At 43.5% G+C, this 23287-nt stretch overlaps 1 protein-coding gene and 1 long non-coding RNA gene across 28 annotated transcripts in view; one reads left to right on the forward strand and one right to left on the reverse strand.

Annotated features, from left to right (window-relative positions):
- Positions 1-12127, reverse strand: part of MAPK8IP3 (mitogen-activated protein kinase 8 interacting protein 3) — a 76425-nt gene extending 64298 nt beyond the window's left edge. For all 26 annotated transcript variants that reach the window (XM_074840720.1, XM_074840716.1, XM_074840714.1 and 23 more), the window contains exon 1: positions 11734-12127. In XM_074840720.1, coding sequence (XP_074696821.1) covers positions 11734-12051 — 318 coding nt within the window. In that variant the 5' untranslated portion in view covers positions 12052-12127. The remainder of the gene's footprint in view (positions 1-11733) is intronic.
- Positions 12128-12307: 180 nt separating this feature from the next.
- LOC141930420 (uncharacterized) lies at positions 12308-22593 on the forward strand. 2 transcript variants are annotated; one of them, XR_012625291.1, is made up of 3 exons: positions 12308-12760; positions 19695-19763; positions 22356-22593. It is a non-coding gene; the product is annotated as an uncharacterized LOC141930420 (long non-coding RNA). The 2 variants fall into 2 exon arrangements; XR_012625292.1 differs by lacking the exon at positions 12308-12760 and adding an exon at positions 14147-14201.
- The last annotated feature ends 694 nt before the right edge of the window (positions 22594-23287 follow it).

Here is a 23287-nt window from a genome sequence, read left to right on the forward strand (position 1 = left end):
AGTCACAGATTGGTCTTTGAATGCCTTCTGTGAAATAAATGTCTTTTTTGTTGATTTTTTTTTTATTTTTTTGTTGATACCATCTCCTATATTCCTCTTCCAAGAGATCTGAATCTTTTTTCAAAGGAAGATCACTTTCCTCTTAAGATGCTCTCCACGAAGTAGGCCTGGTCCTACAGCACAGCCAGGAGAGGCAAAGGGGATCCTCCCACACCCTCAGCCCTGCTCCAGCTCTGCCCGAGACAGTTTGCTCATTCAGCCACTCACATCTCCCAGTGGGACTAACAACATGCTTACTTGGGACAGAAGATGTCCTGGAGGAAAGAGATGCACAAAGGGATGGACTGCCAGCAGAGTTCTTTTCAAAACTGCCTTGAGAACAGCCTCATCTGTATTCCCATCGGCAAGCATGGCCAACAAAATAGGAGGTGTGACTGTGAAGTCTTGCAGATCACAGAATCACAGAATCATCTAGGTTCGAAAAGACCTTGAAGATCATCCAGTCCAACCACTGACCTAACACTGACAGTTCCCAACTACACCATATCCCTAAGCACTGGGTCAACCTTACTCTTAAACACCTCCAGGGATGGGGACTCCACCACCTCCCTGGGCAGCCCATTCCAACGCCCAACAACCCCTTCTGGAAAGAAATACTTCCTAATATCCAGTCTAAACCTTCCCTGGTGCAATTTGAGACCATTACCTCTTGTCCTATCACTTGTTACTTGGTTAAAGAGACTCATCCCCAGCTCTCTGCAGCCTCCACAAGACTGGGAGGTGCCATCAGCACTGAAGAGAACAAAACTATCACAGGGTAAGAACTGGATGATGCTGAAAACCAGAGCAATACTGGGACTGAACAGGACATGAGTGCAAGGGCACACACACAGGAACAGCCATTTCTGTTGTGATGAGGAGGGTCAAGAGGAAGGAGCTGATGACAGAACGATTAGTTGATCAGACCCCACAGTGATGTGCTCTAGGCCAGGTGCAACTGCAGTGTGAGGAGGGCAGAGAGGAGACAGACATGCTGCCGCCTTCTGCCACGCCATGTCATGCTGACTGCGCTGGACCATGCCAACAAAGGTGACAGCCCTCAGATAAATCTTATTACTAGGACTTTGAGAAAGGAGGTGTGACACAGGGACACTCGTAGGAGAGCATGCATGCCACTGTACGAAGCACTGGTAAGATGTACCTGGAAAACCACTCATCATTTCTACTCCCCTTCAGGGAGGATCAACCCAAGCACCAGATACGGCTAAGTGTTACGCAAGGAAGAGGGGGATGAGGGAATCTGTACAACAAGACTAGGCTGGCCAGGTGACACATGGACACCTCCATGCTAGCAGGACACATGGCACAGGCCAGCTCACCTGCCTTCTTCGATGAGGGAACAGAGAGCTTGGCTCCAACACCTAGCAAATGCAGACCAAGATAGGACAGGACCAGTTTCCATTAACACAGCAAAGACATAAATATTTGATACAGTAAAAACTTCCTAACACTAAAGGACAATGCTGGCACAAGAACAAACCAGTAAAACCAGGCCATGAATAAAAAAACCCAACTCCACTGCAATTTAGAAGAAGGTAAGAGCAGAGGCAGGAGATTTAACTAATGGTTTTAATACAAAGCTTGATATATTTATGAAACAAATTATATAACTCAGTTGCCTGCAATACCAAGAGACTGGACATGCTGACTCAGGAAGTCCCTTCCAGTGCTACTGTCCTAAGTTTTTAATTAAGAATGGGTGTCTTTCTAAGAATGCTAGAGGCAGAACAGTTACAGATTTGGTGCAAAAATTACCATGCGGTAAGAAGCCCATAGGGATCAAATCTGGAGCAACTCACCTTAACCCAAGATAGTCCCCAGAGCTATAACTACACACACTATAGTTACCCACTGTCCTGGTTTGAGTGAGTGGCAGGAGTTTTTGATAGCAGGGCAGGGGGCTACAGCAGTGACCCCCTGTGAGAAGCTTCTCAAAGCTGCCCCAGCTCCAAGTCGGACCCGCCTTTGCACAAAGGCCAGGCCAATTAGCTGCATCTCTGCAATAAGGTATTTTAAGGGGAACCTGGGAGGAGTTGTGGGAGTTGTGAGGAGAAGGTGCGCCCAAGCAGAGACACACACACACACACACACACACACACACACACACACAGAGCAACATGTCGGGGTGACCCACACCCGTGGGAGTGACTCATGTTGCAGCTGGTTTGTGGAGGACTGTCTCCTATGAGAGGGGGACCACGCAGGAATAGGGGAGGGATGCCACAAGTTTCCCCCCTCCCCAAAAGTGGAAGAAGCAGCAGGACTGATGGCACCCCCCATTCCCTGCCCCCTGTGCCGCCTGGGGGAGGAGGGGGGGGACAGAGGTATAGGGAGCAAAGCTGAGCCCGCAAAGAAGGGAGGGTTGGGGGAAGGTGTTTTCAGCATGTGGTAATGCTTCTCACAGTCCCACTCTGTCTGTTAGGTGTTGTTGTTGTTGTTAGTGTCTGTATGAAATTTTATGTTTTTTCTTCCCCTAACAAGTCTATCTTTTACCTGTGCCATAATGGATGAGATCATTCCTCTCTGTCCTTCTCTATTTCCTGGGCCTTTTGCTTTATTTTCTCCTTCCCAGCGCTGGGGGGGGAAGGGGGAAGTGAGCAGCTGCATGGTACTCAGATGCCCTCTGAGCCCAAACCACGACACGTACATAGTTAATGCTAATATTACCTTATGTGTGTGTATAAACATATAGTAATAGACCATTCAGTATTAAAACAATAGGTTGGGTGGATGCTGGACACCCATCACGCTGTGACACGCACAGCCCTCCTGCTTCACACACTGCCTCCACAACAGGCTGTACGACAGAAGCTGGACAAGTGGACCGAGGCATTCTCAGTAAAATTACATGGTTAATACTAGTTTAAGATAAATTTCCTTATTTCAAGAGTGTAGATGTTAATTTTCTCCCAAATCACAGAGATGATCATACCACAAGTGCAGCAAGCGGAGAGCACCCAACAACCACTATCTTGCCTCCCTGTTTTTTCTTTCTTTCTAAATTCTTTCATGTATGATATTACTTTATTGAAGTCACAGTTTTCTGCTTCCTGCATGGCTTAGCCCAAACCTCAGTTTAGGGAGATAAAAGATACTGATGTACTGTTTTTAAATGTTGAACAGAAACAGAGCATGGATAACATCGATAATAAAACAAGTATTAATGGAATAAACATTTTAAAAAGAAAAAAAAAAAAAATTATGCAAGCTAGTAATGTAAACTTCATGAGGACTAAAATATATTTGTATATATTTTTGTATCTGGAATTATGGTGCAAATTATGTGGCAATTTCAATCCAGCTCATCCTACGCATTACAAAAGCCACCCAGCTCAAGGAATGAGTAAGAAGGAAACCATGGAGGTGAGACTAAGGTGGGGCTGGTAAAATGTAGGCAGTGTTTCAAATAACTGGAATTACAAAGATGCTGCAATTGCATTTCATGCTGCTACAAAAGGTGGCTGTGATGAAAAATTGTGTTAAACCACATAACTATCCTGAGATGTGTTAAAATATTATTTTATGGATTTAAAAATTCGTAACAAAGTGAGCAGATTTGCCAGGGACCACTGTGCAGGTGAGCAGCAGAGCAGCCATCGAGACTCCAGCAGAACAGGTAGCAGGCCTGTAGGAAGGGCAAGGTGTGCTGGCAGGGCCCTAGGATAGGGGTACAGCCCCTGCTGAAGCCACAGCCACCAAGGAAGGAAGGAAGCTGACAGCCATCACCAGATGAACAACCCCAACACCATGGTCGCGATCAGCGTGGCAGTCAACGGAGCCTGTGATGTCCCTGAAGCTGAACACGGGGCGTGTGTTCTGCTGGACCGGTACCTCCACAGAGAGGACAACTCATGAGACATGATGGCAAGGAGCGATGGGAACTGATATGTTTGGAAAGCCTGATTCCTCATTAAAAAGTGATTTAAAGATAGGTAGCATATGGACAGTTTCTATTGCCTGTCACAAATCAATTGTGTTAGCTTTCTTTAAATTAATAAAACTTGTAAACCGACAAGTATCCAAATTAATTTAATCTGATCAGTGTAGGCTTCATATCATTTATCAGAAACATTCAGAATAACTAATCAAGCATTTTTAGCAAGTGACTTTCCAACAACTGTCCTGTAACAACATCTCTAACGTGCTAAAAAAATTCTATAGTTTTTACATTTAACATTCTAGTTTTTCCATTTAAAAAAGCATTCTGCACACAAACTTTTTATAGAGAGAAGATCAAAAAAGTAAAGGGAAGGACAAGCTGCTACTGCATTTCTAAGAGCATTTTTTCCTCTGCCTGACCCCAAAGCATTACATCTTATATTTTAGCTCTTAGTCTGCATTTGGTACCCCTCCATCAGACCAGTCTGGCTTCTCACCAGCAGAACACATCTCTCTCCTGCATCTCAAAACCAGTGCTGACTAGTCTGCCACCAAGACAGATCCCGTGGGACACGAGGTCCCGGGAACAGACCGGCACATTCTGCATCTCATGATGCCGCACTGCTGCCAGCCTGGGTTTCATCTGCGCCGTTGCCCCCGGTCCACATCCTATCACGTGCCGACTCGCCTTACTCCTGATGGAGTGATGCACAAAGAAGGAAGCAAATTAAAACAGGGCAGACTGTCATAATACTAAAATCACACTGTGGAGACGGAAGAGAAAGGCTGCTGCTCTTAAACCTCTGCAGAGAGCCTCTTCCTGGTGTCACGTTCACAAGAGTAGGGGCAGGGCAGGAAACAATCCAGAACTGCAGCAAACCCTCCTTCCGCTTGCAGAGGCAGCTCTCAACCCTCACATCTGAGTAGGGAAAAGGCACCATTTAACGATTTCCCAGCAAATGCCCCTAGCTCACCTTCAAGGAAAGGAAAGAATGATCTCTATCACAGTTATTTGCATTAACATCCATCCTAGTCCTGCATCAGGAGACACGCAACAGAATGTTAAATCTTTGGCTTACAATCCAATTTAGTTTTATTGCTACAGTTTTTATGTAAGGAAAGGCACACTCAGATCTAAAGATAACCGTCCCTCACATGGTGGACATGCTGATTGTAGGCCAAAGCAGTGACGAGATTGTCACTACTGGTAAGGATGGCTAGTAAGTTTATTTTACCATTTAAGAGGGAAGGGAGAAAGTTAGAATCATTATAACTAAACCTCCCTACTTAGATATGAATTTGAAACACAAAGGTCTCCAGAAACATTTTTTGTTGTTGCTTACTTTTTAAATGTATGGAGTTAATTTTATTATCTTCAGTTGCTGAGCTTTAATCATAACCTGCAATATTGCAATCAATTCTGAATTATGTTCAAGTGACATCACTGACAACAGACATAAGAGAAAAAAGAAAAAACATTATTAATATCCCAATGACTTAAGGTTTGTCTCACCCAGAAGATATAGGATCACTTTACAGACACTCACACTTGCGTTGCTTTTTTACCTCTGAACAACTAAAATGGGTATATTTTGGAAACTTACAACAAGGAGGAAAATATCATTAATATAAAATCTAACATCTGTATGCTCCGTAGAAAAAAATCATTACAAATATCACAGTACTTTTCACGAAAATGAAGAATCTAGTTTCCCCGGGACCGACAGCTTTTGTAAATCAAGACAACTGCAAAAGTGGACCCAAGGTGGATTGGAAGAACCCTCTAATAACGACACGGATTCTGCCGCCCATTCTGTTGGTGCAATCCAGCAGTGCCCGCAGGCTCTAGAAATGGATGAAGAGGGGTCTGAAGAATAAAGAGACAGATCTTGCACACAGATGGTTGTGCAGTAAGTCTGCATTTCATGCTTGCCAGTTACTTTCAACTGCATATAGTGGAAAGGATCCACGTGATACGCAAAGCCTTTCTTTATCTGGTATCTGCTATTCCCAAATGCTTTCCTCCTCTGATGCTATGAGGTCACCATCAAGCTGCAGAAACTACCATTAATCAGCTATTTGAGAGGTCAGGTTTCAGGGTAGGGAAACAGAAAGTGCCTTCCCAGGCTGCGATTCATTTCACAGAGAAAGAAAATACAAGGCAGAAATGGAAAAAGCACTCACAGTGGAGAACAGCAGAGGTTGGAGCACAGAGCATCCCTACTATCACCCTTCCTCACCATCTTCTTAAATGGAATTAGTGTACGAAGGAAGGACAATACTCAAAGTATTCCTTAACAAAAGTGGGGAGTGGATTTTCAAAAGCCTTTCTGTTGTCTGAGATGCAGATATGAGCTAGTGAACTTGCAATATTGTCACCGAGTTGGCAAGCTCTTTATGTACCTCAAGCCATACAGAAACCTGTGGCAACTACAGTCTGTGCCTCTCACAAAGCACCATTTCTTCCCAAAACACTGCCCACTGATTTTCAAACAAAACACCGGAGGCATCTTATTACATAAAAATAAATACTGGTAAGTGAACATGGTTTTCATGCAAAATAACAATGCAAATAGCAAGCCATAAAGAGGAAGCGATGGCTATGGCAACATGCCATCAGAAGATGGAGATGTTGATTTTTTTTGGAAGTGAGAAAGGATGACACCAGGTGTCTCTAAATACCTGAAGAGAAGGTGCAGAGAGGATGGAGCCAGGCTCTTCCCAGTGGTGTCCAGTGACAGGACAAGAGGCTGTGGGCACAAACTGGAACACAGGAGGTTCCCTCTGAACACTGGGAAACTCCTTTTCACTGTGCGGGTGACTGAGCACTGGCACAGGTTGCCCAGAGAGCTGGTGGAGTCTCCATCCTTGGAGATATTCAAGTGCTGCTTGGACATGGTCCTGGGCAACCTGCTCTGGGTGACTCTGCTTGAGCAGGGTGGGTGGACCAGATGACCTCCAGAGATCCCTTCCAACCTCAACCAGTCTGTGATTCTGTGAAAGCACCCAGAGCACAGATACACCCATGGGGAAGTCCAGAAGATGACAACTCAAAAGACAGCCCACTGGGAATGTCACACGCGGCAGCACACGCTGCTTCAAGGTGCTCTGTGCTGCCAAAGCTCGCGTCACCTGACCGGGCAGCTCGGAGCAGCACTGCCCATCCCTCGGTGAGGTCCAACGGCAAGAAAATCGATCTTTGAGAACTGCAGCCTGGAAGGCTCTGCCACATGGTCACACACTGTCTCCTCGCTCCCAGAGCCAAGCAAAGGCCCAGCCACGCTGACAGGGGCAGCATCACCTGCCCTCCAACGCCTGCAGCCTGGAAACACACCTACCACCACAGGCAGAAGAGCCATCATTTAGAAACAACAGCCACATTTGCTGAGACAGAGGTTTCCTTCACCACCTTCCAAAGGAGGTTGCTTCAGGAGCTGGACTGCCATAGCACAGAACACGAGCTACAAAAGCCTTTCAGGAGGGGGTCAGACCTCCTAACCAGCACTAGGTACTTATCGCTATACCGTACATGTATGCATGTTAAATGAGCATCCACTTTAAAAATTCTAAGGAGCATTAACCGATGTTGCAAATCAATTGACCAAGACCTTACTTTCCTATTAACGCACTTTTTGTTTCTTTGGACAGCCACCACCATTCCCTTGAGATGTAAGAAATTTCACTGGAAGCAGTTTTCATGCAACCAGACGTCAGAAGACCACCTCCACACGCGGCAGGGATCTGCCTTGCTTTTCTGCCCTCCAGGAAGCAATGCTAGTGTTCACCAACCGTCCCCACGCTTCTGTGCTTCTTGTCTGTGAAAGCTTTTATACGTATTTACACGTGCACACTAATCTTGGAATTAGTGCCCAAACTTGATTGACAATCTCTGCAGAAATCAGCACTTAGGGCACACAGTGGTGGTTTTCTTCAAGAAAAGAAGAATCCAGAACATTAGGAAGTGACTTATATAAAACAAAATGTCTCATTAAGAGTGGATCCAATAAAGCTTGTCTTCCCTGGGGATTTCTGCTGGTTTCCCCTAGTCTTTATCCCATCCCAACTCTACCCCTACTGCCTTCTGAGCAGACACCAGGAACAGTTGGTGTTTGCACGCTGGACCCACCAGCCCCAGACCCACACGCCGACTGTCCCGCTGCCAACCTGCATGCTGGCAAGCTCTGCCTGTCTCTCCTCCAGGCAGGACCTCCGCTTGGCCCTTCTCTCTTATGGTTTTCATCAAAAAAAAAAAAAAATTATAACTAGCCCTTTTTTTACAAATACAGCTGAGAGCAATGACCAGCTTCCTGTTATTGGGGGTGACTGCCTAACAGAGTGGTGATATTAGCTTCATTTCCTTAAGAAATCAAGCTAAAACCAATACTTAGCCAGTAAAAATAAATAAATAAAACACCGTGTGTTAGTATACACCACCACAAATACCAGGGCCACAAAGGCAGTAAACAGACTGGAGCATCTTTCATAAGAGGAGAAGCTGAGAGAGCTGGGGCTGTTCAGCCTGGAGAAGAGAAGGCTCCAGGAGATCCTACCAGCGTGTTTCAGCACCTGCGGGGTGGCAGCGAGGACGAGGGAGCCAGACTCTTCTCTGGACAAGAGGCAATGGGCACAAATTAAACCACACAAAATTCCATCTGAACACAAAGAAGCACTTTTTTACTGCGAGGGTGGTCGAACGCTGGCACAGGTTGCCCAGAGAGGTTGTAGAGTCTCCATCTGTGGAGAGGCTCCAACTCGGACTGGACACGGTCCTGGACAACCTGCTCTGGCTGATCCTGCTTGAGCAGGGGGTGCTGGACTACATGATCTCTGGAGGTCACCACCAAACTAGACAATGCTGCGATTCTATGAAACACTATACCATGCAAGCAATAATCACCCTATGTTCATACATAATACAAAACAGATGGAAGAAAACCAAACCACCAGAAATCTGGTGCAATCCCACACCTTCAGGAGCTCGCGGGTCACAGAAAACTGAAGCGTTGTGTACTAAGCATTGTAATCACAAAGACTGACAGCACCACCTTATTTCAAGGAACTTCTATTTTCAATCCACTTGCCTAGGTGCTTCTGCTGTCCTATTTTAGGACAACTGCAAAATACGGAGTCACTCTGCAGCCCAAGTGTTTAGACAATAAAGCAATAATTTGCTTTTGGCAAAGATTGTTTTAAAAGATAATATATAAAATCATCTTAGAGAAAGAGACAGAAGAGTAATGAGAAGGAAAACTTTCCTTTATAGCATTTAGCAAAGGTGAAATGAAAGTTGTCAGAAACAGCCTAATTTAACCAAACATACCTATGGAGTCTGTTTGTGCACAATTTCTGCATAAAGACAAAACAACATGATTTGATGGTTCTGCAGCTGCATAACAAGATGACACAACTCTAAAATTTTTCTCCAGAGAACAATGCCCACTTGTGGTTTCAGTTACTTTGAAATTAATAAACTAATATAAAGTAATTATAACTCAAGGTATTTTGACCTGGTATTGTGAGAGAGGATCAGATCGGTTTTTCATCTCCAAGTCCCAACCTCTCAGTGTAACTTTAAGTGTTGTAATTAACACTCATATGCAGAGAGGAATCAAGACTGGGGTCAAATCCTGTTCCCAGAGGAGGATCCTCCCGCTTAAAAGTGAAGATCTCACCCCAAGACTTGAGGCGCAGCACAGGAGGCTGAACGCTGCTTGAGAACAGGAATTCACATTCTGGTGGGAAAATCATTTTTCTATTTTCTGATTGTTTACAATTATCCGGTGGACAGCAGAATTCTCTGTAATACATTGATTTTCACCTCCATAACATGTAATTTACCACACAGTAAGCAGCATATGGGAAACAGGTGCAGATAAATAATGTACTTTTTGTTATATGCTGAGGGGAATAACAGCCATATATTCCATAGATGATCTTGTAACAGGGATTATGCAGAGGCAGAACACTCATTTGCTCCCATGAAAAGCACATTATCTATTCCTTTTTAGTAACAAGTCTCCTTGTAGACACTTTTTCTCCCAACCTACACCGAGCTGTGCATAAGAGTGACAGAGTACCATCATTATCGGTGCTTTTTACATCTCAGCAAACAGTACCCTGCTGTAGTTCCTGAGTTTCCTTGCAGGAAATGTAACTTGTCACTACATTTGCTTCCAAGAAAATACATCCTGTATCTAGTAAGTCAAGAACAGAAATCCACCCAAGTCCAAAGATGCAAGATCATTCCAACTGGACTGTTCCATTCCCCATCTGTAGTCTCATTTTTTTCACCCATAAATAGTGCACTTTTTAAAAATTTTATTTCTTAGAAGCTGCAAAATACTGTCTCTACGCAACATTTAGTAAGTCTCATGTACTCACAATCATTTTTCAATCCCTATATGGATTCGAAAGAATTTTAGAAGATTATTTATTAGGCCATTAATACTTAATCAAAACTAAAACTTTAACTGACTGGCTCTCGCTTTTAGTATTAGTAATGGACCACAAGTGTCCTCCTCATCAAATCAGTGAGATTCTTCCACACAACTATTAAGCAACAAGAACACGTCTGTGAAAATGCCGCATGGTGCTTTACACTGTTCTCCAATTCAAAAGCTGTTATTTCATTAATCACCCCTTATCAAATCAGAACTTGACTCCTAGTAAGACTACTGAGTCTTAAGTCTTCTGCTCTTAGACTAAAAGATGGAAAAAAAAACCCACTTTTTAAGAAGTTCTGTAAGTGAAAAGAGGCTGATGTGGTGGTGACGGACCTTTTCCACCACCAAGGCTTTATCCCAGTTCACAGACTATTACTTCAAGAGGCTGAAGAGCGAACCCTGTGGTGCCCAGGCCTCAGTTATGGCTGAAAGGAATATCTTGATTTCAGCAGGGGCAGGCGCAGATGTAGGAAGGAGGCAGAGTGCAAGTCACCTCCCCTCTCTGTTTTGGCTACATCTGAGCCTTTGTAACGCAAGGACTGTCGTCCCTTCCATCAGAGGGGCTGCTTCTTCTCCTGATCCCCTTCCAACCCCCCCTCCAGCTGAGCAGCTCTGACATGGCTCTGACTGGATGAAGCCCCAGCCCAGGACACGGCGGACGTAACTCTGGAACTCTTGTATCAGGGCTCCAGAGGTAGTTCTGCTACAAACAAGTTTCAAAAATCTGATGGTATATTCTAAAGGTAATTTCTTGCTCCAATTAAACAGCTTACTGCTGACATTAAAAAATGTCAGCCATACAGCCGCACAGAAATTGTCAGTTTCTAGAAGTAATTTTTAAACCACAAATTAGCATAAATGTCAAGTCCTCTGTGCGTTGTTGCCATTCCGAAGTGAATTCTTCACATCCCCTGGACTGCAGCTATTTTGGGTCGGGTTTTTTCCCTCCTGCTCTCACGGGGCCGCTCAGCCGCAGAGGCCCTGGGGAGGGGCCGGGCCGGGCCGTGCGCCCCGCGGCCTCCCGGCGCAGGAGCGGGGATCCCGCCCGGGGAGGGCGGCCCCAGCCCCGCGCCCCCCGCCCCCCGCCGAGGGGACGCGTCCCTCAGCGCCCGCGCCCTCCCCTTCCAGAAGGTACCGCCGGCCGCGGCCCCGGGGCTCCCCCGCCACCCCAGCGCCCCGCCCCGGGCCTCGCCGCGAGGGGACCCGCCGGCGGCAGCCGATCGCCGAGACCAAAGCGAGGCCTGCGAGCAGGCGGCGCCGCCACAGGCCCCGCCGCCCCCGCCGCCCCTCAGCCGCCGCGGTGCCCCCGCCCGGCGGGCGGCCAAGATGGTCGCGGGGCGGCGTCGCTCACCTCCTCGGCCTGCTTGCGCAGCGCCTTCTCCCGCTCGTACTGCGTGAGGAGCTGCTCGTTGTCCTCCCGCAGCAGCTCCAGCTCCACCTCGTGCTCCTGGTTGTCGGTGAGCACCGAGTCCAGGTTCTCCAGCACCGTCACCACCAGCGGCATCAGCTCCTTCACCACCTCCTCGTCGTAGCAGTGGATCAGCCGCTCGAACTCGCGGTAGATGCTGTTGGCGAGGCCCGAGACCCGCTCCGACATCACCGACCCCGAGCAGTAATCGTCGCCCGGGTACCCCCCCACGCCGCCATCGTCCAGCTGGATCTCCAGCATCCTGCCGGCCGTCGGGCCCCCGCCCAGCTCCGCTCCGCTCCGCTCCGCTCCCCGCCGCCGCCGCTGCCCAGGCCGCCGCCGCCAGGCTCTGCCCCGCCCCCGCCCCGCCCGCCGCGTCACGGGCCGCGGGGACCGGCTGGGGCGGAGCGCGGTGGCGCCGCCCCGGGAGCCCGGACTCGCCCGGGGCCGCGGCCGAGGAACGGGAGCCGGGGGCTGGGGGCGGCCGCGCCGTTCCCCGAGCGGAGAGCGTGGCTCCCGGCACATCACCGCCCCTCCCGCCGCGGCCACGCGGGGCCCCTCCACGAGCCGCCGCTGCCCATCGAGCCGCCCCCCACGCGTGGCACACGCCGCGGGGGTGCGCTGAGGTCACAGCCGCCCCCGGCAGCCTCTCCCCCCGCCACCCGCCACCGGACAACGGGGTGAAGCGCCGGCACCACGCGGGACCGCCACGCGTGACAGCAGCGGCAGCGCGGGCGGGATCCTGCACCTCCACACCAGCTCCGAATCGCTGCGGGCTGGAGAGCCATCGGCTCTGGGAGCCCTGCCAAAGGCTCAGAAAATCCAGCTCGGCGCTTTGGTCCCTTCGGTTTGTCCTAACCGAAATCCAAACCCGAGTCTCCACGTCCTGATCCGGACCCCAAAACCAAAGGATTTAGGGAAAACAGGTTGTCCCAGGCTTGCATATGTTAACAAGCTACAAACTGGAGAGGTAAGTGGTCTGAAGTCACAAACGAGTCGATTTGTTCCTGTTTACACTCTCAAATTCCGCATCATCTGACAGAAACATAAGAAGCGTTATCTACATTGGATGCTGTTCAACCTGAGGCCTGATCTGGAAGGACTTTTTTGAGGGAGGGAGACAACTTCCAGACAGAAGAGTGTTAGAACCTAATTTTACAACCCAGTTACTGATGAAAGACCTCCAAACACCTTCAGACTTGCAAGTCTCTTCCATGAAAATCAGGGCACTCCTTTGCTTCATACATGTTAGTTGTTTCAATTTAATTACTAAATTGTATTTCCAAGATAAGGCAGCCATAGCTACTACAGTGAAAGGAGACAAAGACCTATTCAGACAGGGATGAATTGACAGATAAAATCAGAGGCCAAAAGTGGCATCTTAAGTCCTGAAAAGAAATCCAGCATGTGAGCCCTTGAAAGTAGCTGCACAATCGCAAAACTTCGTCAGTAGATTTCTATAAGCAGCAGCGTGCTCCCAGATATGGGAGGCAGACTCCAGCACCCACAGCATATATTACAAAAGGCAAATTGATGCATATGATCCTCATTTATGTCACACATTTGTATGGGGTCTAACAATGGGGTGGAAGTGGGAAATGCTGCTCCAAAATGCCTGTGTTATCAGCATCCCCCAGTTCTCACTGCTGTGACGAGAACACTTCATGACATTGTTATTCATCTCAATGCCCTTTTGCAAAATATCCTTGTGAATAACCTACTTGTGAGGGATATTGCTTTTCACGTTCTTAGCTGAGAAAGTAGAGAGATTCTGGAATATCAAGGACATACTTTACTATTCTTAACAAAGAAAAGGCAAATAAATTCTTTACATATATTTGAAATTCAAAAGCATCTCATTTATGCATTCCAATCAGAAATCAAAATGGTTTACAAACTAGGTAAGTGATTTGCGTCATTGGAAGAAATAAGCATAGGTAAATGAGAAAAAGAGATTTATTAATTAGCCAAGCTGTTACTCTCTTTTTTAAAAAAAAATCAAGCCCCAAAAAAGATTTTATTATATGCAAAATGACTGTTCAGTCACCTAATGATCAGAAATATTCAAATAAAGTATCTCTAATGTTCTCTGAAGAATTCTTTCCACTTCCAGGGGATTTCCAACTAATAGAATTTTAATTCTAAACCAAAACTGTTAGAGGTTTATTGTGATAGTTGCCATTTCTAATTTTCTAAACAAAATATTTCAAAGTTACGGGGCAAATTTATGCATAGAAAGTATGTCCAAATCATTCTTCAGGAGTTAAACTTTCCTTTGTAGCACCCCAGATTCCACTCCTCCGGTAATCAACCGCCTTTCAGCAGTGTTTATTTTTGCCTCTTCTAGGGGTGCAGAACAGCCTCCAAGAGCTCATCAGCCAGGAAGAATGAATGTCCAAACTGATATTGCAGTAAGGTTTCAGACATTAGGGGTGTATTTTTTCATCACTGGGGCAACACTTCAGCCTGAGCCTAATGAGTGGATGCAGGACTTCATGCCAATGGTGCTCATTTGTGTTATTGCATATTAACACCCAGGAGACTACAGTGTGGCTGCTCAGGAGTCATTCATCCAAGTCCAGTCATACTTTTCCTTCCTCAGATTTTTACAATTATTGAGCAACCTAGCTGTTTAGGATCTCGGAACTTTAAAGCTGTCACTTTAAAAAGCTCATTTTGTACAGTGGTTTTAAAAAAATTAAAAGAAAAATGGATAAAGAGAATCTAGGAGAACTATACAGACCCTTCACTATAAAGAAATGTTTTCAGTTTGGGTATTAAAAGGAGGAGCCCACACAACTGCTTAAATTAACAGCTTGAAATCAGAAATAGATTTTCAGATTTGGTATTTTTATTAAAGGCTGAAAACTTGGATAAAAAAGACATACCTGTCTTACAACACCACTGAAACCTGCATTTTGCAATACAGCTGTGTTTAGACTAAAACAAGATAATTTATCGTCTGCTTTTGTAGGCAAGCAATACTTCACAGCAGTAAAGATTCATTTCTATCTTTCTAGCTGCCTTTGAATAGTTTACATCACTAGAGTCCCAAATACTGGATTTTATTAGACAAACTGAACAATGCAAAGTATAGATAGCCTTTCTGAATTTCAACTGCACAAGGTTACAGCAAATAGTCTAAACACCATGACAACAAAGGGATACGCTCCAAAGTTATATATGGTTGGAAAATTCAATGGTTCAATCACGCAGAATATCATCCCAATATTAGTGGTTGTTATTAGGCATGGGGATAAAACTGGCATGATAGAAAACAACATGGAACATTTTGCTCACAGATGAACTGAGACGTCCAATTCCATTTCTACAGATGTGTTATAAAACAAGTTTCCCTACCTAACAACATCAAATAAGCATACCCAATGTAACCTTCTGATTCTGTTGATTCATATTCTCCTCTAAACATGGGAAAATTATGTTTAATCTGAATCTCCAACTTGCTTATTAAATACCTAGAAAAGAAATATCCATGAAACCACTATGCCTGTACTTATATGTAGCTATTTCCCCTGCATACATGCAGTAAGTACTAACTCAGATAAATCCAACTGTTTTTTCAGACACTGTGTCAGATGTAATGAAGAAATATGTCCTACTTTCAAATAGGTCCTAATTTAAAAAGATATAGTAGTGTAATTCAGATCTCAAACTTTTTCTTGAAAAAAATGTTTTAAAATTGCACAAATGAGTGTCTTCGTGTTTTTGTAAACAGTCCAATTTAACATAATTTTATGTGGATTTAAATGTTCCTTTCATCAGAATTTATAGATAGATGTGTGGAGTTAGCATGTGGGGGAAAAAAGTGAAACAGAAGATTAAAGTGAATTGCTTACTTTCACAGAAGAGAAAGGAGATCAGCCTGGTTATAATCAAAGATTACCCCCAGCACCAACTGAAAAATGTTTCTGTAGCCCATGTAAACTAAACAGCGCTTTAAGTGGATGAAATTCTCATCACCTAAACAGGGTCATTTTTTTTACCATTGACAGTAAATAACATAGCATGTAAAACTCCCTAAGTACAAGCCACAACAGGAGCATACTAAACACTAGGCAAACAAGGCAGTAAGGTAAAAAATGGCCCCATCCAGAATGTGTGATCAAGGAAAAAAATCTAGAAAAAAGTCTTGCAAAAACATGGGCAACTGGGAATTTTCCCATACAAGAAATGAAAACTAAATACTAAGGCAGTCAGTTGTACATAGCAGCATATGTACAGGCATATTCAACTGCACCTCAATTACTGGGTTCAGTTTTGGGCCCCTCACTACAAGAAGACATTGAGGTGCTGGGGTGTGTCCAGAGAAGGGCAACGAAGCTGATGAAGGTTCTAAAGCACAAGTCTTGTGAGGAGCTGCTGGGGGAACTGGGGGTGTTTAGTCTGGAGAAAAGGAGACTGAGGGGAGACCTTATGGCTCTCTACAGCTACCTGAGAGGAGGTTGTAGCGAGGTGGGGGTCAGTCTCTTCTCCCAAGTAACAAGTGATAGGATGAGAAGAAACAGCCTCAAGTTGCACCAGGGAAGGTTTAGACTGGATATTGGGAAAAATTTCTTCACTGAAAGGATTGTCAACTGCCCAGGGAAGTGGTTGAGTCACCACCCTGGAGGTATTTAAAAGATGTGTAGATGTGGTGCTCAGGGACATGGTTTAGTGGTGGGCTTGGCAGTGTTAGGTTGAGGGTTGGACCTGATGATCTTAAAGGTCTTTCCCACCCTAAATGATTCTGTGATTCTATATCCTGCAAGCAGAACTCATACAGAACTGAATGGGATTACAGCAGCATGTGTATTAATGATTTATGTAAGAAATATCTGTCTTTGGCATGTATGAGTCCACAGATCCACAGCAATATACTCAGTAACTCCCATTTTACAAACGCTAATCAGGTCTTACACCTTCTTCTGAATATCATCTCTGGTTTAGAGAGGCAAGAAACTGAGGCAGAAGCGTTAAATGGACCCATAAAGGCCACACAGGGAAGGACTTTCAGAGCTGGGATTAGAGCAAAGGAGTTTTTGATGGCTAAATGCAGATTCGGAGTCTGCATTTGACCTGTGTTTTCATCTTTCTGTGGCAGTGTGAAGCACTGCTGTGGCTGACAGTCTGCCTTAGTGCATTGTTGCTTCCTGACCGTAATAGAGTTATCAAGGTAAGGGAAATGCCAAAAGGGTTGTACTTGGATAGGGACCAGCTATTGCCTTCTGCAGCACAGCTACAGAAAACCACTGCAGGCAAACCTCAGAGCAGTCAGTCAGATCTTGGGCTCAGCTGATCTTAGACTGTGGAGTTCAAGTAGGAAGGCAGCAGAAAGCCATCTTCTCTGTACTGAGTCCAACCTGGCAGGATAGAGAAATGAGGTGTTAATTTGTGAAAAGGGTCCTGACATACACATTTGATTTAGAGCTCTTGAAGAAGAGCATAATTCCAAAGTTGTGATTAGCAATGACCCTAGGAGCTTCACATTACACAAAGGGAAAGAACTTTAACCCTACGCAGAAAGCATAATTGCAATGAGAATATCACATCTCATTGGTAATTAACAGTTCTAAGTCTTATGACTGTTTCATTCTATGTTATGTCATTATAGCTAACTATATTGCTAGTATACTATAATTCATTGCATGACAGCTTTTAGAGGCAGGTGCATTTATAGCAAAAAATCCATTTGTCTCCCAAAAAAGGAGAAATAGAATAGAGTAGAATAGAGTAGAATAGAATAGAAATAGAATAGAAGTAGAAGTAGAAATAGAAATAGAAATAGAAATAGAAATAGAAATAGAAATAGAAATAGAAATAGAAATAGAAATAGAAATAGAAATAGAAGTAGGAATGGAATGGAATGGAATAGAAATAGAATAGAATAGAATAGAATAGAATAGAATAGAATAGAATAGAATAGAATAGAATAGAATAGAATAGAATAGAATAGAATAGAATAGAATAGAATAGAATAGAATAGGGTTCACTTGGAAGGGATTGGGTCTGAGGTGTAGTTATGGATATGTAGTTATGATCACCAATAAATTGTGAGGCATCTGAATGTAACAGCCAGATTTTCAAATGTTCTCCACATAGAGCAGGTCCAGTCGAGTGCAGCAGATGCAATGGGTGTATACATATAAGTGAATGCAAAAAATCCCCCTGAAAAATTTTAAACTCAAAAACTTGAGCAACATGTTGGGCCTTGACTCACACTGTCTTGTATGGGAAACTATATAGGCAAAAAGTTGTACTGTCATTCACAACAAAAATAGCATGCCAGCAAACCTGATTGCATGCTTGATTAAATGCTTGATTGCATTTTAAATGTTATGAATAAAAATTTACAACGTCAAGTGAAGAGAGAGAGAAATAAGGCAGGTGAAGGGTGAGAGAAGGCTTATTTGCCAAGTTATTTTCATTCATTCCTCATTACAGTGAACTTATAATTTCATGTAATCTAGAGGGCATGTAAAAAACATTTGTAAAGTTTTCTTGTGTTTTGCCCATATACATAAGAAACTAAAACAATGGGAGTAACATTAATTAAAACCCATTAAGTTGCATAGCCTGATGAGCTCACACTTCTTGACGGTAACCTCAGGAGGTGCAGCAGGCATCCCTGAGTGAGGTGATCCGAGCTTAATTACATTCTCCTTTCTACAAACGACAACTTGTTCAAGTCCTATAATGTTGTTAAAGCTCCTACTGAAAAAGGTGGGTGATTGCCTTAAGTTAAATTATACATTAAAATATACATCCCTGTATTTATAAATCCATAAATAATTTAAAGTCTAGATATGAGTCAAGGCACAGCAGAAATGCTAGGTGCTGCCACATGTGAGAAACAGTTAAAATTACCACTTCAAAATGAAAGTTGGCAAGAAAAATATTTGCTTATTCTATCCCTCTTGGTTTTTTTATTGCATCTAGCATAGGACCTTATATATGATTCAAATTGTTATTATGTTATATATGCTAAAAACTAATTGTTCTGTAGATACGACTGCAAGGTCCCTTTACTAAAGAGTTTACTTTTCCAAGTAGATAATACAAAGGCAACACACAAAGAGTGACAAATGGATAGAAATGCCGAGAATAAGCAAGTAAAAACAAGGATTGGTTGTTAATAACAACACGATCTTCAGTTAGATTTTTTTTTCCTTTTGGACAGTCAAAACTTTGCTGTGTGAAAGTTAGGTTTTTATCTTGATAGCACACGGCCAAGGAAAATACTAAATTTTTTTAGTGGCTAGAATTTACCTTCAAATAATATTCAGCTGAAATCCAAGGTGTTGTTTCTGCAGAAAATTATGGCATCATAGTACCAACATGACAGTTGTAGCAGAGACAGGATTTCTGTAAACCAAACTTTCTTTACATGATTATTCTCATTTAAAAATACTTGTACAGCAGAAACTACTTGTGCTTCCTTTCTGTAAGACAGTATCTGGAGAGTTGACTGGCGAAATCTAGCTGCAGGAATGGATCATATAAAACCTTTTTAAAGAGGTTTATCTCTGTCTAGCATAAGAACTGTGTAGTGGTATTCCTTTTAAGTTTAAGAGGAATGCTTGATTTGGCTTCAAATAATTTCATGGAGTTGCATAAGCATTTTAAAGACAATGTTTACAGAAGACCACCGAGGTCATCTCCCGCTACAGAAGCTTCTTCCATATTTGTTAAGATCAGGAAAAAAACATTCTGGTGGTTTTACAAAACCTCATTCACCCAGTAATTTCTGAACTGTGGTAATGATTTGTGCTTTGTCCAGAGAATGTATGTTACAGAGATATTCAGCCTTCATTTTTAAATAGACAATCTAAACAGACAATCTACTATATCTCGTGGAAAACCTTACTGGTATTTCCAGCTTTACAATTTTTATTTTTAATTTACAGCCACGGGGTCTTAATATACCTTCTACAGGACTTGGGAGCTGTCTTGAATCAGATGCCATTCCTTGGTAGGTACTTATAGTCCACAGACCCTCAGATTTCTGTTTGTTCAATTCTCTTCTGACTGAAGAAAACTGCATGTAGTTTTCTACATTATTACACAGAGTGTCTATTAAATAAATGGACTATAAAAAAAAAAGGTAGATAAAACTACATATTGGATACCTTCACAACCATGAATTTTTTGTATAGACTAGCTGTGTACATCTACTCACCCTACTGAGAGCTCCCTCATTGTTTTACAAATAATACTCTCATCTAGTCAAAATTTAATTAACTGCTTTGATGTAGTGCTTGGCTCTGTAACCTGTGGAGAAACAGGCGTACCGGTTCATCCTCTCTAATCTTTTACATTTCTTCAGTAGTTTAAATGGCACTAGTATAAATATGCACAACAAACAAACAAACAAAAGCATTTTCAATCAAGGAGCAGTAGGCAGGACTGTGCAAATACCAAACAAGAACTCAGACAGTTGTTAGGGACCACATAATGTGATTCCCTATCCAATCCTAATGGCTAATCAAGGAGGCGTTTTGAAGGTTCTGGCAGAACTGTAACCAGAGCCTTAATTCTTCAGATGATGGTGAATAGAAGAGGAGGAAGTCAGGCTTTGTAGGAAGGCTCAGGAGAGTTTTTGTTCATAAAACATTAGTAAAAGCAACCTGCATTCTGGTTGAAATCCCTGAGATCCGCAAACACGGATGTCTGCATCCCTGAAGGCAACTCCACTTCCTTTCTGTAATCTATTTTACTTGAGTTCTTTATAGAACATAAGAAAACAGAGATGAACTCACTATTAGCACCGTGATTCTGTCTTTGAAATGCTTTAAGTAATTATATTTTTGACAGTATTTTGATTAAAACAGATTTATAAGATCTGACATAATTTTCTTCCAATCTGCTGGTTTTTGAAGTGCACTACTCATTGCTGCGATGACATGGTTTAGCAACAGAAAAGTTAATTTCTCCTCTATCTCTCTTCAGTGCACTCCAGAAGCATTTTCTGGACACAGTTTTAAAAATGGCATGTTTGCCTAAAGCAAATGTCTTTTTGACATGGTTCTCCAAAGTCAGTATATACCCTGTTACTTTGATCTGTCACAATAAACTGCTCAATTTGTGCACTAACTAACTTGTCCCTTGTACTCACAGCTGAAGTTCACTTGAGAGCTCTGCAGTACAGCAGGACATGATACATAAATGGTGTAGTATTTCCTTAAGACAGTATTGTGCTAATTACCAAACCACTGATGGCAGTGGTGATCTGCCCTAACTATCGTAGGATCAGAGTTTCATCTTCCATCTCTGTATTTTATTAATTCTCATTGCTTTATTATTGATATCCAAGTGTGCTTTTCAGGGGAGATGACAATTACATTCATGGTGAATATTAACACCAAAAATGCATGCAAAGTGCGAGTTCGGGGCTGGGGGTTTTTTACTAACTTGCATGTGGGCTTAATTATTTTTTTCTTGCATATTCAATCAATGAGTAGACCTTGAACTGAAGGCAAAAAAGATTTCTTGAATGAGGCTAGGATGTCCTGGCCTGCTGATCTCAGACCTTCTACTCTCTGCCCTATAAACTATAGAGAGGAAAAAAACCCCACCCAAACCCCCAAGCAAGCTATATTATGTGAAAACCATAGCCACTGCAAGGAAGGGTATCTCGTGGTAAATTAAGATAGAGTAGAAGCGTAGTAAAATGTGCAGAAGCTCGTGATGTTTTCAGAAACACTGGCTACTGTTGTATGTTTTGTAGTAGCCCTTCTGCACCTGGTATCCTTCCATGCCAGTGAGAGACAAACAAGAAGGGAGGGGATATTTCAAATGTCAGTTTTGCCACGTATATTCTGTACTAGCATGCTGCTTTCTTCCCGTGTCCTGGACCTGAACCCCAGCCCCATTTTTACTCCCATGCTTTCAGCTGACAAACTGCAGGTGCAGGGACATGCCTGGCTAGGGACAATCTTTTCAAGCAGAAAAGGGCAGCTGCACATACCTTAGTGCTTAGATTTACATCAACTCCCCCATTTCTTTCCATTTGCTTTTTATTAAGTAGAAGAGAGACTCTTGCAGAGCCTCTAGAAACCTAAGCTACATTTAAGAGACCTTCAGTACAAATTTAAGGTGACCAACAGATGCTCAGATAAGGCAATAAGAGATGCAGTACAAGTACCAAAAGAGTGAGGTTGCCTTCATTAGTGGTTCAGCAAAGAGGGAAAATTCCGCCTCTGTGACAAGGGCAAAGAATATCATTAACTAACAGGACTCCTGAGTTTAGTGCCGTATGAAATCCATGGTGGGTTTTAAGCTCTGTCCTGAAGCCCTGGGAGGGACAGCTTCTAAGCTAGCTGGAGTGAACATCAGCAAATGGAGCAGTAACGCTAGGGAAGGTTACATCATTAACTATATTAAAGAACTCTCTCGCAACTGCAGGACATTACAGAGAAAAAAAGAACAGCTCATCCCTCAGACACTGCAGTAAGCAATCACACACAAGCGGGGCTCTTCCTGCCGTGTTGTGAACCCTCCTCCTCCCTGCTGCTCACCCCCTGCATTGGGGAATTTCCTCCCTCAGCCTCGGCGGGAGCCGCACGCAGCATCTGGTCAGGCAGCATCATCTGGTCACGCAGCATCATCTGGTCACGCAGCATCATCTGGTCACGCAGCATCTGGTGACAGAGCCTCTGGCAGCAGCAGCAGCAAAACAACGGAGCTTGGCAGCAGAAGAGTCTCTGGGGACCCAGCGAGCCTGGGAGAAGACACTGGCTGGTCAGTAAGAAAAATACGCAGTCATGAGAAGGATATGACAAAATACATTAAATGTCTACATATTAATACTCTGGTTTCCTCCTTTTTCAAAAGAAATATGCAATTCATTGCAAAGCAAAGTACAACACCTGATAAATTAAAATCACTTGCCTGCTTGAAAATGTTGTACTTACTACAGCTATACTTTTACCTGACTGTTTATGACTGAAGAGATAAGAAATAATACAGTATGCTTTTTTTTCAAAAAGATTGAACACAAATTGTCACAAAACCAATGTCACTGTTTTCTCTCATGTAAGGCAATGCCTTGAAACAGAATGCAAATAATGACACATGCTTTACTAAGTTAAGTGTTAAACTCACGGGACTGTCCACAGAGTACTCAAGGAGTCCCTGAGACTCAGATCTTGGTGATGAAAAATACAGCTAAACAAGAGGAAACAGATACCAGACTAGACTGCCTGTTTTAAGATAGAAAGTTGAAGCTATAAAATCAGAAAAAATTGGTACAAGAACTTCAACGGCAGGAGAAGGACTTGATACTACTTTCAGTAAGCTTTCTGTAAAACTTACAATTATCTGTGTGGGTTTTATGAGAGGACTAAAATCAGGACTTCAGGAAATAACAAAAGAATAAATTTACAGTCAAGGCAAAATGTTATGATGATACATTTATGGATGCACAGGTATGGGAACCAGGTAATCATTCAAATAAAATCAGAATGACTGAACACCTAAAAATTCAAGTTAAGATGAACAG

This window comes from Strix aluco, chromosome 15, assembly GCF_031877795.1.
Source record: "Strix aluco isolate bStrAlu1 chromosome 15, bStrAlu1.hap1, whole genome shotgun sequence".
NCBI lineage: Eukaryota > Metazoa > Chordata > Aves > Strigiformes > Strigidae > Strix > Strix aluco.